At 37.1% G+C, this 14,029-nt stretch overlaps 1 protein-coding gene across 1 annotated transcript in view; it reads left to right on the forward strand.

The window, feature by feature from the left end:
* Positions 1-13,750, forward strand: part of FRK (fyn related Src family tyrosine kinase) — a 92,049-nt gene extending 78,299 nt beyond the window's left edge. The window contains exons 5-8 of the mRNA XM_059700632.1: positions 1,589-1,747; positions 7,604-7,785; positions 9,805-9,970; positions 10,373-13,750. Coding sequence (XP_059556615.1) covers positions 1,589-1,747; positions 7,604-7,785; positions 9,805-9,970; positions 10,373-10,584 — 719 coding nt within the window. The 3' untranslated portion in view covers positions 10,585-13,750. The remainder of the gene's footprint in view (positions 1-1,588; positions 1,748-7,603; positions 7,786-9,804; positions 9,971-10,372) is intronic.
* Positions 13,751-14,029: the final 279 nt, after the last annotated feature.

Genomic DNA, 14,029 nt, shown 5'->3' on the forward strand with positions numbered 1-14,029 from the left:
CCCCAGTGTATGCTATTTCTAATCATACAAGTAATGGTCAAGAGTCGTTCAATACATACTAGTATGTGTCAGGCATTGTTATTATCCTGATAATCATTTTATGATGTCAGTGAGATTATTAGCCACATTTTACAGATGGAGAAACTGAAGTTCAGAGATGTTTGGTAACTTTCTAAAGATCACACAGTGAGCCAGGATTTGTTCAGAATTGAGTTTAATTGAGCCTGGGTTCTGAACTTCTGGACTTTCAAAGGGCATATCAAAGGATAGATGGCCTAAATGCTTTATGTGAAATGATCTGCCGGTCACATGTAACTCTTCTTAACTTCACATTAGTAAACAGGTCAGAGTATTTATTACCTTAGAATGTCAGAGCTTCTCCATGCCTCAGTTCAAATATCAGTTGTGAAATCTTCAACATGAGACAATGATGAGTGGAACGGTCTGTTTGAGCAACAGTGGAATATTTGCACTATCCATAGTGAATACTGAGGTGTGAAATTATAGTGTTTATTCACTTACAGTAATCCATCTGAAACATCATATCCCACAAGAAGTTAAAGATTTAAAAGTTACTGATGAAATGTAAACTCCAGATATCCTCTTCCTCTCAGATTTTAGTTGATGGTAGCTACTTGGTACTTTGCATGGTGAGTCAGAGTTGAGCCATTTAAATGCAATTAATTGTAGATGAGTCTTCAGAATAGGCCCCAATACTGTATCCCTTATCATATGATCAAGCTATTAAGACTCTGTGGAAATATTAATATAGAAGAAAATGTTGAATATCAGTTTCAACTTAGACACAAATGACTGATGGAAAAAATACTAAATTTTGAGAGTGGCCTTTGAATATTTTCTACTTGGTCTATACCAGGGGTCCTCAAACTACGGCCTGTGGGCCACATGCAAATAAAAATATTGTATTTGTTCCCGTTTTGTTTTTTTACTGCAAAATAAGATATGTGCAGTGTGCATAGGAATTTGTTCATAGTTTTTTTTTTAAAACTATAGTCCGGCCCTCCAACGGTCTGAGGGACAGTGAACTGGCCCCCTGTTTAAAAAGTTTGAGGACCCCTGGTCTATACCATATGTTCCTACAGAAATAAAGACATAAATACAGCCAAATGTCATTGCTTTAGGATTGTTAACCACCTGTTCCTATAATGGGTACCAAGGACAGGGAAGCTATCAGTCTTCCCTGGATCCTGGGCCAAAAATATTCAGTGTTCTCCAGTATTCATGTTAACAGAATGTTTTCTCTTTGTGTTCTGAAGATGCCTGCCTTGTTTTATCCATCAGACTGTCAGTCTCTCCTTTTTTCTTTATTTTTCACATGGACCTGAATCAACCTTTCTTCAGCTACAGGTCATAACACATAAACTGCACACCCTGATGCACCAATACATCCAGCACTAGGTTGCTCTGGCTGAACTGAATCTCTTCTTTGATAAATCTGAAGATTTGTGACACCAATGCTCTTACCTTACTGAGGGGCAGGAAGCAATCTTGGTGATTCCCACTAGGCTGCTGGGAGGATAGGGAAGCTTCAATAACTTAAAGTGATTTTCCCCTCTTCTTGTTTCAGATTCAATGGATCCAAATGACTTCCTGAGGGAGGCTCAGATAATGAAGAACCTAAGACATCCAAAGCTTATCCAGCTTTATGCTGTTTGCACTCTAGAAGATCCAATTTATATTATTACAGAGTTGATGAGACATGGAAGTCTGCTAGAATATCTCCAAAGTAAGCTAAAGACTTAATAAAAGGAAAAAAGAGCGTAATTTCGTTTAGCAAGTCCTATAAATGTCAATTTAGCAAGCTTTCTATAACCCAAAGGATATTTACTATGTGTATATCGGTGAGAATGAATGTCTTCACATTGAATTGCCCAACTATTCTTTAATAGGATATATACTGTGTACTCAAAGGAAGGAAAATATTTATGTAGTGGGAGAACAAAGTGTTCACAATAGACACATCAAAGTACTTAAATGTAATGTGGAAAATTGAAGAATAGATGTTTTGCATCATCCTTTGTTTCCTATAATAACTAATTGAACATTATCAGTCATGGACCAAGATTTTCTATGGCTCAGAATTAGGGGATATAAAATATTTTCAGAGAAAGAGAGGGAGAAGTAGCCTCATTTTTTTTTTTCTTTGCCATTGTTTGATTAAGTTGTAGTTGTTGGTGTTTAAAATACTTTCACTGTTAGGCAATATTATAATTTTTGTACTAAAAAGCAGAAATATGCTATTGCTTTATTTTTACATCTGCTTCCTATAGTCAGAGAAGACTTAAGGGCATTGTAAAACTTGGATGTTTATTAATGAAAACTTTCGTAAGCAACAATATAGTAAGCCTTAAAATGAGATGTTCAAAGTAGTTGAGCTCAAGAACTGAGAGAATACAGTTGTCTCTTGAACAATGTGTGGTTATGGTGCTGACTCCCCACACAATTGAAAATCCGTGTATAATTTTTGACCCCCTCGGAGTTAATTATTATAATTATCCCTCAGTAGCCATAGAAGCTTGGTTTTAGGACCCCATGCAGAAATAAGAATTCATGGATGCTTAAGTCCCCCATATAAAATGGCATAGATCAGCCGTGGGCAAACTACGGCCCGCGGGCTGGATCCGGCCCATTTGAAATGAATAAAACTAAAAAAAAAAAAAAAAAAAAAAGACCGTACCCTTTTATGTAATGATGTTTACTTTGAATTTATATTAGTTCACACAAACACTCCATCCATGCTTTTGTTCCGGCCCTCCGGTCCAGTTTAAGAACCCATTGTGGCCCTCGAGTCAAAAAGTTTGCCCACCCCTGGCATAGATCAATGCATCCAGTTGGCCCTCTGCATCTGTGGACTCCCTACTGCAGATCAAAAACAGTACAGGTATTTACTGGGAAAACAACAACAAAAACTCAGGGATTTGTGCAGTTTAAACCCATGTTGTTCAAGGGTCAACTGTAATTCATACTTAAAAAAAGAATTTTCTATACTTTTTGAAATGTTAGAGTGGGATTGATATAATGTATAAAGAGGTAAAGGGAGATGAGAATAATATGATGAAGATAACAGAAAGATACAAGTATTCTCTTATTTCAGGTGAAGCTGGTAATATTAAATTGCAAAACTAGATTAGAAGAACCAAGAACGTAAGGCCTGTTAAATGCTATTACAAGCAAAAACATGCTAGCTCCCTTGAATAAATATATAAAATTTAACAGCATCAGAATATGTTGTGCACTATAGAAAGACTAAGTTTAACCAATGAACCGTTTTCCTTATTCCCAGGGACAAACATACGGAAGCCATTTTGGTTCATCGTTAACAAAAATACTTTGTCAAGGTCACTTATAACATTCACAGTGTTAAGTCTAACAGCCAGTTTCTAGTCCTCAGACTAATTATCAGCACTTTCTTTGGTGGACACTGTCTCCTCTGGAAGCACTTCCTTCAGACACTTCACTCAATGGCTTTTCCTCCTATGCTTCTTGCTGGTTCTTCTCAATTTATATGATCTCTCTCATGTCTTCTCAAAATCTTAGAACTTTTCACAATTCTTTTGCCATATCCCTTGCTAATCCCAGCCAGTTGCATTATTTAGTAACATTTATATATGAAAAATTCCCCAATATATATCTCTTCATTACTTCAGAATCATATATCCAACTGCCTTCTTAACTTCTCTACCTAACTGCAGTGCCAGTCTGAATAATGTAGGTATGACGCAGTAAGGAGCACCCTTCAAGTCCCACAGACTTAACAAGTGTTTCTTTTGCCTATAATACATGTACAAAATAGACTGACTGGTGCCTCGGCTCTTTTGATCACCTTGCCAGGGGCAGGGGATAGGACTAATCTTATTCTGGCTCTTAAAGTTTTTGACCCTGAGTGACAGAGGTGACTTTTCGTGCCCTCTTCACTTGGCCTAATCAAGTCAAATAGAGTAGGGGAGTGTGATTATCTAAGGTGTTTGAATGGAGACAAAAATAAATGTATGTGAACAGCCCTACTACCTATGTCTATTAGACATTTTTAAACACGTCCCAAACTGATCTTCTTGTATTATTCCCAGTAATCTGCTACTCTTGTGATTTTTCTTTCTTTGACAATGTAAACAATTGGACCTAATTTCTTGGACACATTTCTACTTCTTCTCACATCCCATGTCTAACAATCCAGTAAATTCTATTGTCTTGCTTTCCAAATATGTCCAGAATATTACTACTTCTCAATATTCCCACTCTGGTCCAAGCCATCATCAATTCTCTCCTGGGTTCTGTAGTAGCTTCTTCACTGGACTCCCTCTTTTGGTTCTTGAACCCTTCATCTCTTTTCAATATAGTAGCTGGAGAAGTCCTGTTCTGATGTAAATCAGATCATGTTCCTCCTCAGCTCAAAATTTTCAGTGACTCCTATTGGTTCTACTCTCTATAACCCATAACGTACTGAGTGACCTGGTTCACCATTGCCTCTCTGCCCACATCTCCCACAACTTGCCCCTTGTTCACTCTGTGTCAGCTACACTGCCCTTCTCTGCTAATCTTCCAATCTTCCAGATGTGCTTTGTTTCAGGTGCTTCACACTTGCTGTTTTTTTAGATCTGAAATTGTTTCCCATTACCTGTCCACATAGTCCACTTCCTTCCTTTCTGAAAATCTTCCTGAAAGATCTTCAGACGTCCCCATTATGGTGAGTCCTTCACCAATCACCCTGTACATTCTAAAATTTAATCTCCATCTATTGACTCTTTATATTCCTCTTTCCCACTTTTTGTTTTTTTCGTTTAGCTGTTAACTATACCGCATGACACTTATGTAGCTTATTTTTAGTATCTTCTAAAGTATAACTCCATGGGAACAGAGACTTTTATTTGTTTTAGTGCTAGAACAACTGCATATAAATCGTGTGCACTACTTAATGTACAGACTGACTGAATGGATAAATTCATGGATAGATTAAGTTGGGGCTATTCTGAACCTAATAAGATTGACTTGGGGTCAAACTTGTTTTGAGGCTCTTAGTATCAGCTTGAAAAGACCCACTTATTACCCTGCAGACTCCCTTGGCATTGAAAATTTCTGTGGCATGTTAATGTGTCTTACTCGGGGCTAAGCATAAACCCTGTTGGGACATGAGGTCAAGTTTACCAAGGCTGCCATTCACCAGGGTAGTTAACAGCAAGGAGGGGTAGTGAAGATATGCTTATTATAGATAATCCCTTCCCAATCAAGAGGACTTAATTTGACAAGTGATCTTATAATGAAATTTCTACTCTTAAATAGCCTATAATGATAAATATTAAGATGAGAGACTCCTGAGTGAAGGAACATAATTGAAAATATTTTCTTGCTACAGATGCAAATTGTCACATGTCTGTGAACATTTATATCAGTTTTGACATCTGGCCATTTTATTTGAAGTGTGTTCTGAGGTTGAGTTAGGCCGTTCTAGGCCACTATACTTTTTCAGGGTAGGAAATTTGTTATTACTCAATTTCCTTCTCTATTGTGCCTGTCAGTGAAAACCTTTTTATGTCCACTGTAATAGGATTAGATGTTGTATTTGATAGTTGAAATAACATACGCATTTTTCTATAGAGCCATCTTTATAATCCCTAAGCTTAGCTGAATATTTTTGCAATAAATTTTTCCAAAATGGGAGAGGCTTGTCAAAAGACTTCAGCATTGAGGATAATTGATGCAGGTGTTTCTTACTGAAATTTTGAAGAGGATAACTATCTGCATTATTTCCTAGTTTAGTTGGGCTTGTTTTCTTTGCAATAATACTTATAGATCGGACATATGTTAGATTGTTTTCTTAAAAAAAATAAATCAAATCTTAGCACGTTGCTCATCATTTCATTGACAGTTCACTAAGTGGACTGAAGGAGACAGGAATGTTTTCACTTAGATATCCTTTAACTGAATACAACTTGTTGCTGTTTGTGTGAATGGAAGTTTCTCTGGAGTCCCTGACTTTAGGGTGCTCAAGAGGGATGTCACCATGTCCTCAGCTCCCATCCAGCTCTCAATCCCTTATACTCCATCTCCAGTGAAACAGCTTTTCCTGCCACCAAAGTCACCAATGACTCCCCTAGTTATTATATTTAGCAAAGGATGTTTAGTCCCTATTTTGCTGGACTTATTTGTAGACTTTGACAATGGTGATGACTCTTTCACACCCTAAATGTTGCTGTTTCTCATGTTGCTTTCAAGCAATTTTTTTATTTTTAATGTTTCACTTGTAATGTTTAACTCTGACACATGAACTGTGACTGTTAAATCATTATCTCTAGTTGCCTGCTCTCCCCAGAACTCTAAACTGATATGCTTGTTTTCTTTTAGGCGTTTAAATTTGGGTAATCCACATGCACCTCTAGCTTTACAAATGCTAAACTCTTTAATTCTGATTAGGCAGCAGCAATGATAACAAGAATAGGTGGGGTTTTCTGAGTTCTTTCTAGGTGCCAGGCATGGTTTTAAGTGCTTTACATGTCTTAACTCATTTTAATTCTCATTTTAACAACAGTTATCGCTATGTAGTTGAGAGATGAGGCACAGGAGTGTGAAGCAGCTTACCCACGGGCAGGAAAGAAATGTGAGGTAGAGCCCTCATCCAAATGCTGGCATTCTGGCTTCACACCAGTCTTTTAAACCCCTGCACTATAGTTGCCTCTCAAGTCAGGAGCTGTGCCTAAGACTCTGGACCATGAATCCCACACATTTTTCACAATATTTGGCTTATTCAGTCAGGGATAATGATGGTTTAGATTTATATGACAGTTTGTAAATTATTCAGAAAGCTGAACACATCTACTAAGAGTGTGGCAGCTAAATACTACCCAGGGATGGCTGGTCCCATTTCACAAAGTCATCACAAAATAACACTAACCTCTATTAGTGATCAAACTGACCCTACTACATGAATTTCCTCTATTTAGTAGTACAGACCTTGAGCAGTAGGAGAAACAAGGTCTATCAAAGGGATGCCCAATGACAGGCTAAAAAAGGGAAATTACAAAACGTATCAAACGGAATGGAGTGCAAGTTTAATATATACATTTTATAACTACTGGTAGACCCTTAATTTCTGTTAGTGAGCTAGTTCTTGAGTACAATGTGATGAAAGAATGCGAGCTTTTCATCAGCCTAGCCATTCAAATTAGCATTGTTTTACAGGTTTAAAGACGAAAACAAACTATGCAATATTTGAAAGACATCCTGAGGTGACCAAGTAACAATTTCCATGAGGAGATGAGACAGTGATGTGAAGTATGGAAAATGGCAAAACTTGGACTCTTTCAGATATTTATAGCTGCTTGGATCATGTGATATTATTGCTTCTTTCTCTGTGTAACATTCAGGGAAGAGCAGACTGCAGCCTTGGATTGCGTTTGGATTCTGAAAATTATTGCCTTATTAACCGGTTACAGGAAATAAAAACTTTTATATGATTATATATATTTTTGCTCAACAGATCAGTGCTATGGTACTTAATCCCATGGAGAGCTCATTTCATCAAGATTCTCAGAATTTACTTCAATTGTTTAAATGTTTCCCAAAATAAATCTTTTTTCTTATTGCCTAGATGATGGTGGATCAAAAATCAATCTGACTCAACAGGTCGACATGGCGGCACAAGTTGCCTCTGGAATGGCCTATCTGGAGTCCCAGAACTACATCCATAGAGACCTGGCTGCCAGAAATGTCCTTGTGGGTGAACATAATATCTACAAAGTGGCAGATTTTGGACTTGCAAGAGTTTTTAAGGTGAATTTGCTTTTGTTTTAATTAGTTTTTTTGTAATGGGTCAAAATCCTAACAGACCAGTAGACTAATAGGTTTACTGTTATTCTTTTTTTTAAAAAATACTCACCTGAGGAGTGAGGATATTTTGTCCATTGATTTTTAGAGAGAGTGGAAGGGAAGTGGTGGGGGGAGAGAGAGAGAGAGAAAGAGAGAGAGAGAGAGAGAGAGAGAGAGAGAGAGAGAGAGAGAGAGAGAGAGAGAAGCATTGATTGGTTGGTTCCCGCTCATGTTGAACCTGGGTCAGGGATTGAACCTGAAATCGAGGACTGAAAATCGACCTTTCAACCCTTCGGTCTGTGGGCTGATGCTCTAACCACCAGCCAGGGATGTTATTCTTTAAGACAGTGTTTCTCCAAGTTTCTCTGTGGTCCATAGAACACTTTAATAGCCTAGGGTAGTGATGGCGAACCTATGAACTCATTTTTTTGGAAGATTTTTCTTTGTTAAATGGCATTTAGATATATAAAATAAATATCAAAAATATAAATCTTTGTTTTACTATGGCTGCAAATATCAAAAAAATTCTATATGTGACACGGTACCAGAGTTAAGTTAGGGTTTTTCAAAATGCTGACACGTCAAGCTCAAAAGGTTCACCATCACTGGCCTAGGGCCTTACAGACAAACTACCTCCTGTTTATAATCCTTCACCAAGGAGAAAGAAATAGAGGAAATAATGATTAACCAGATGGGAGAGTATATAATTAAGTTTGTAGTTGAATTAATGATCTATTTTTCAGTACCAGTAGCCTTTGTTTGTCTGCGTCTATTTCCCTTATTAAGAGCAGCACACTTGGTACAGTTACCTGACCTACTTTTGCTCACTTTATGCCAGAGTAATATTCACGCTTCCAGCAATCATGGTCTTTTTAATTCCTGGTCCAAAAGACATTGATATAGACTATATACTATTCGGTGTTGTTTTTCTCCTTCTCCTTCTCCTTCTCCTTCTCCTTCTCCTTCTCCTTCTCCTTCTCCTTCTCCTTCTCCTTCTCCTTCTCCTTCTCCTTCTCCTTCTCCTTCTCCTTCTCCTTCTCCTTCTCCTTCTCCTTCTCCTTCTCCTTCTCCTTCTCCTTCTCCTTCTCCTTCTCCTTCTCCTTCTCCTTCTCCTTCTCCTTCTCCTCCTCCTCCTCCTCCTCCTCCTCCTCCTCCTCCTCCTCCTCCTCCTCCTCCTCCTCCTTCTTCTTCTTCCTCTTCTTCTTCTTCTTTATAATGTTTTATTATTATTATTATTGATTTCAGAGAGGAAGGGAAAGGGAGAGAGAGAAACAGCAATGATGAATCATTGATTGGCTGCCTCCTGCATGCCCCACACTGGGGATCGAGCCCGCAATCTGGGCATATGCCCCGACCAGGAATTGAACCGTGACCTACTGGTTCATAGGTCGATGCTCAACCATTGAATTATGCCAGCCAGGCTAGGTGATTTTCTCTAAATTTAATTTTTTATTTCTACATTGTACCCTAAAATTATAGGTATAGGGCATGAAACATAATAAATAAATGATTCTCTTTTGATCTTCATGAATTCATCATTTCTTTTTGTAAATTAATTAGGATCCCAGTGAGTTAATATATTAATTTAATTCATTTGGATCCCACTTTTCAGTGTTAGAATGTAATTATCAAAGTCAGTTAATGCCAGCAGTAAATAATAAACAGACAGGCTTTGCTTTAATTTTTTAAAAAGAATTTGCTAAAGACAAGATGTAAAGCCAGTATTATCACACACAAATTCTCCCATATGCAGTAGAATGCTTTCAGTGCTATTTTTAGCACACAGTAGGCTTTCAAGTATTATTTTATTAATAACTTCTCACAGATTTTTTTTTAGGCTTGTATCTCAGCTTTGGAATTTGCTACTATGCTCATTTTGAATCTTTTCCCTCTAAATTTTAATGCGAAGCAGGTTATAGATGAATGAGGGTGGCAAAAATATACATCACTTTAACTTAGCTTGATTTCTTAATGCGTTAACAGGTAGATAATGAAGACATTTATGAAGCTAAACATGAAATAAAGCTGCCAGTGAAGTGGACTGCACCTGAAGCCATTCGTACTAATAAGTTCAGCATTAAGTCCGATGTGTGGTCATTTGGAATCCTTCTTTTTGAAATCATTACTTATGGCCAAACACCTTATAGTGGTGAGTAATTAATTCTGAAGTAGGCCTTTCTGCTGCAGATCCCTTATTTAGTTGTGACTTTAACAGCTTCACCCAGACTTAGAGGGCAGAGTGGTGAGGATGACCACCTCACCTGTCTTTGGGAGCATAAGAGGTAAAATCTGATGATGATGATTTGCATTAACGATGTGGTTTATTGCCTCCTCCTCCTCCTTTGCTCTTGAATTGCAGTCTTATAGACATTACTTGCCACAGGAATTAGTTTAACCTCTGCAACCTGGGAAGAGGATGGTAGACCTCATATATTCACCGTCAAGGAAATCAATTTGCTTTGTAATCTAGAGAGTATAAGTGTCCATTAACTTAATAACCTTATCTTTAACTTGTTTTATTTTTGTTGTTGATTTTATTCAACATTTTTAGGAATGGCAGGTGCTCAGGTAATCCAGAAGTTGCTTCTTAACTATAGACTCCCTCAACCATCTAACTGTCCACTGCCATTCTACAACATCATGTTGGAGTGCTGGAATGCAGAGCCTAAGGAACGGCCAACATTTGAGGAACTGTATTTGAAACTTGAGGACTATATTGAAGCACACTCCTCATATTCAGATACAAATAGCTTTGTAAGATGAACAGTAAAGAAGAGAATCAAATAATGAAGTAGAAATGAAGTTCAATAATCAGTCCAGAGATACAACCTTATTAACCAGCTGCAAAATGAGTTTATCTTGACATACTCAAGTGAAAGATCAATTCGGCCATGTATTATTAAAAAAAAAAATTACTTGCACATTTTATTGACTGGACAACACTACAGGACAGTCTAAGATGGCCTATCATTTTCTCACTGCCTGAAAAAATCAAACACACTAAACAAAGTTATTTTTCTTTTTAAAAGATACTTACATTTCTATTTATTGTTTGAAATGCCGATCAACAGGATCAACAAATGATAGTCAATTTTTACTCAGTGACTGTTGTAGCATTTTCCTGTTTACTGATTAAAGTGGTTATTCATTATTCGTCAGATTGCTGAATCCCATCAGACTGTTATTATGAAGGAATTTGATTGCTTTGCTGCACAGCAGGACCCGTGCTTTGAGATTTTTCCCCTCTTTTTAAATATCCTGCAACTACAATGATGGTAAAGCCATGTTAAATGACTTGATTGTACTTGGAGTAATTGCCCATATTTTTTCCTGTGCATAAAAAATGAAGCAGCTGTTGAGAAAAAGAATTAAAATTTCTCTCATTTTGTAGAAGGAAATGATGGAATTTTCTATACCTCAGTATGTGTCATCTGAGAATCATCTACATTAGTTTTAATCTCTTAATGTTAAGAATCAGATTGCAAAGCTGATGAGTTATTATCTGTGGAAATATGCAAGAAACATCTATTAGCCTGAATATCTGAGAAGTAAGTATCAAAATAGTTTAGAAAAACAAGAGGAGAGCCGTAGGATTGCCATGGCCTACAATTTCTGAAGAATTAAAAAAACAACAACAACTTACCTTTGACCTATAGACCAGAGTTTAAAATTGACTACGAAACAGGTCAAGCTCTGAATAATGTCTGACCTTGGTTATGAAACTATATTTTTTGTCTGGTAAGATAAGAGGGTTTTTAATCATCTTAAATGTGTATTAACTTTGGTAAGAATATTACTATCTTCTTAAGCAATGGGTGTATTAAATTTTGTTCTTCATTAGGTGGTTTGGGACAGTGCTAAAAGGTAGTTGCAAAATCAAATGCATATTCAAAGATTTTCTGATGTAAAGATTAATATGAACAAAACAAGCCAGGAGAAAACAGAAGTGTATTCTGTCACTTCTTTTAAAGGGGAAGAAGAACACATCAAAGAGTTACAGAAACCCCAATTCAAAGTGGATTAAACAATCACTAAACTTGTAAATTTTCTAACTGGAACACAGGAGGTAGGGACGACTCTAGGCAGAATGCCATTAGCTGCAGTTCAATGATCTTAACTAAAACCCAAGTCCTTTCCCACTCTTCCCTCTGCCACCAGCATTGTCCGAATTCTCACAGTCACGGGTTGCTGCCAGTAGCAGCTGAAGCTCCCTGTTCTCTTCTCATTTGGTAAGAGAGAATGGGAAACTGCTATCTCTGCATTTTCATCTTACATAAGAAGCATTCCTTTTCTGTCCAGAGAAATTGGGGTCATATGCCCAGCCCTGGACCAATAATAGGCTTAATGTGAATGCTAAGTGCCAGTTGGTTGGAAATGTGGTCATCTTTTCTGGAGACAAGTTGGGAGGTTAGCTTATCTGAATAAAATTAGAAAATATTAGATGCTGGATATTATTAATTAAAGAGAAAATTCCCTGAGAACTTTATATAGCTGATATATATATATATATATATATATATATATATATATATATATATATATATATATATAAAGTAGGTGTGTGTACATTAACTCAAATTTTTCTGAAACTAAAGTGGGTCATGTGGAGTTAACTATTATAGATCCCCTTGATGCTTTTATGAAGAGAAATTATTTATAAAATCAGGTAACCACTGATATTTTTAATCAGTTGACTATGTATAGGACAAGTTCAATTATTGAAAGTCATCCTGTCTAATTGTGAACAATGAAATACTATATAACTTATCTTTTTGTAGCAGCTAATAATAATACATTTTTTAGTAAGATCTGATTTTTTAAATGTATAAAGATGATCCTTTCTTGTTTTAATACCACCTGAAATCCATTTAACTTTCTACATTTGATTCTTGGAGATGTTTATGTTCATGGTTCTGTCCAAGCAATGTATTATTCTTGTTTTTACCTGATTGATCGCTGAGAAAAATAATGGATTCAGTTATGAGAAGCAGTAATAGATTTTTTTAAAAACTGACATAAATTTCTTTTTCTGTATAGAATAAAAGGATCAGGAAAAGATAAGTTGAATTTTCCTACAATGAAGCCAGCTCTTGTTAAATTTACCACCCATAAATTGTAGCAAAGCACTTTCTATGTAATGTTTTATTTATGTGATTCAGTTACTTGGAGGTGGTGGTGAGGGATGTGAGTACATAATTTCAATATGGTATTTCAAATATCTTTTGACAAAAACTTAAGAATTTTTGTAATAGAAAAATTCCAAATTCCGTTAAACCTCTTTTAAGAAGGTTAGGAAGGAAATAGGTTTACCTTACATAAGGTCAAACGAGGCACAGGCACAGACTGGACTCCTAATAGTTGTGGAACCTGAATATTGTGTCATTGAAAAACAAAGGTAAAGTCAAAGTGACCAGCAATCTCCAAACTGGGTTGGAGAATGGGTTTTATAATAATGTTATGGTCATAAGGAAACCCCTCTGATGTGTGGAAATAATTATTGTGTGAAATAATTAATGTGTGAACTGTTTGCTGTGTGAAGACCCCAATACTCTGTAACTTCCAAAATGTGGTGAACGCCCCACTATCTTGATGTGAATGCCCTAAGCCCTTAAAACATAAACACCCTGCTCCTAGCACAAGGCACACCATCTGGCCCACACTGATAAGACACAAGTTGTTTACCACCGGCTATATAAGCAACAGATTTTCTTCAGTGGACATCTCCTGCCTGATGAGAGGAGGACTCCATGTCACTCCGTGAGACAAGCCCCTGATTGACTGCTCTGCCGTGCGAGCCTGAACCAACTGTGGCCACCTGTCTGTCTCCATCTTTGTCGTCCGTCTTTTGGTGTGCATCGCTGGGTGGCCTTTGCTGGAGCCTAGGACCCACTAGGAATAGGTAAATAAACCCTGTGTGATTGCATACTAATTCTGTCTTGTGTGTTCATGTGTTCCAGTTTGGCTCAGCTGTCTAGACATTGAAGTACCAGGGGATAGGCTGTTATTGCTGACTCCTGGTCACCTGCGTTTGTCCCACTAAGTCTAAACAGATAATTAATTAGTTGGTGCATAATTGGGATAATGGGAATGCTTGAAGGACGCCAAAGAACACACCATGAAGGAAATATCAGGCTTGGCCCATTCATAACATCTACCTATAACATGTGTCTGCATGATGATCACATGGTCTGTCTGAGCCTTAAATGAC

The sequence above is a fragment of the Myotis daubentonii genome, chromosome 6 (genome assembly GCF_963259705.1).
Source record: "Myotis daubentonii chromosome 6, mMyoDau2.1, whole genome shotgun sequence".
Classification (NCBI taxonomy): domain Eukaryota; kingdom Metazoa; phylum Chordata; class Mammalia; order Chiroptera; family Vespertilionidae; genus Myotis; species Myotis daubentonii.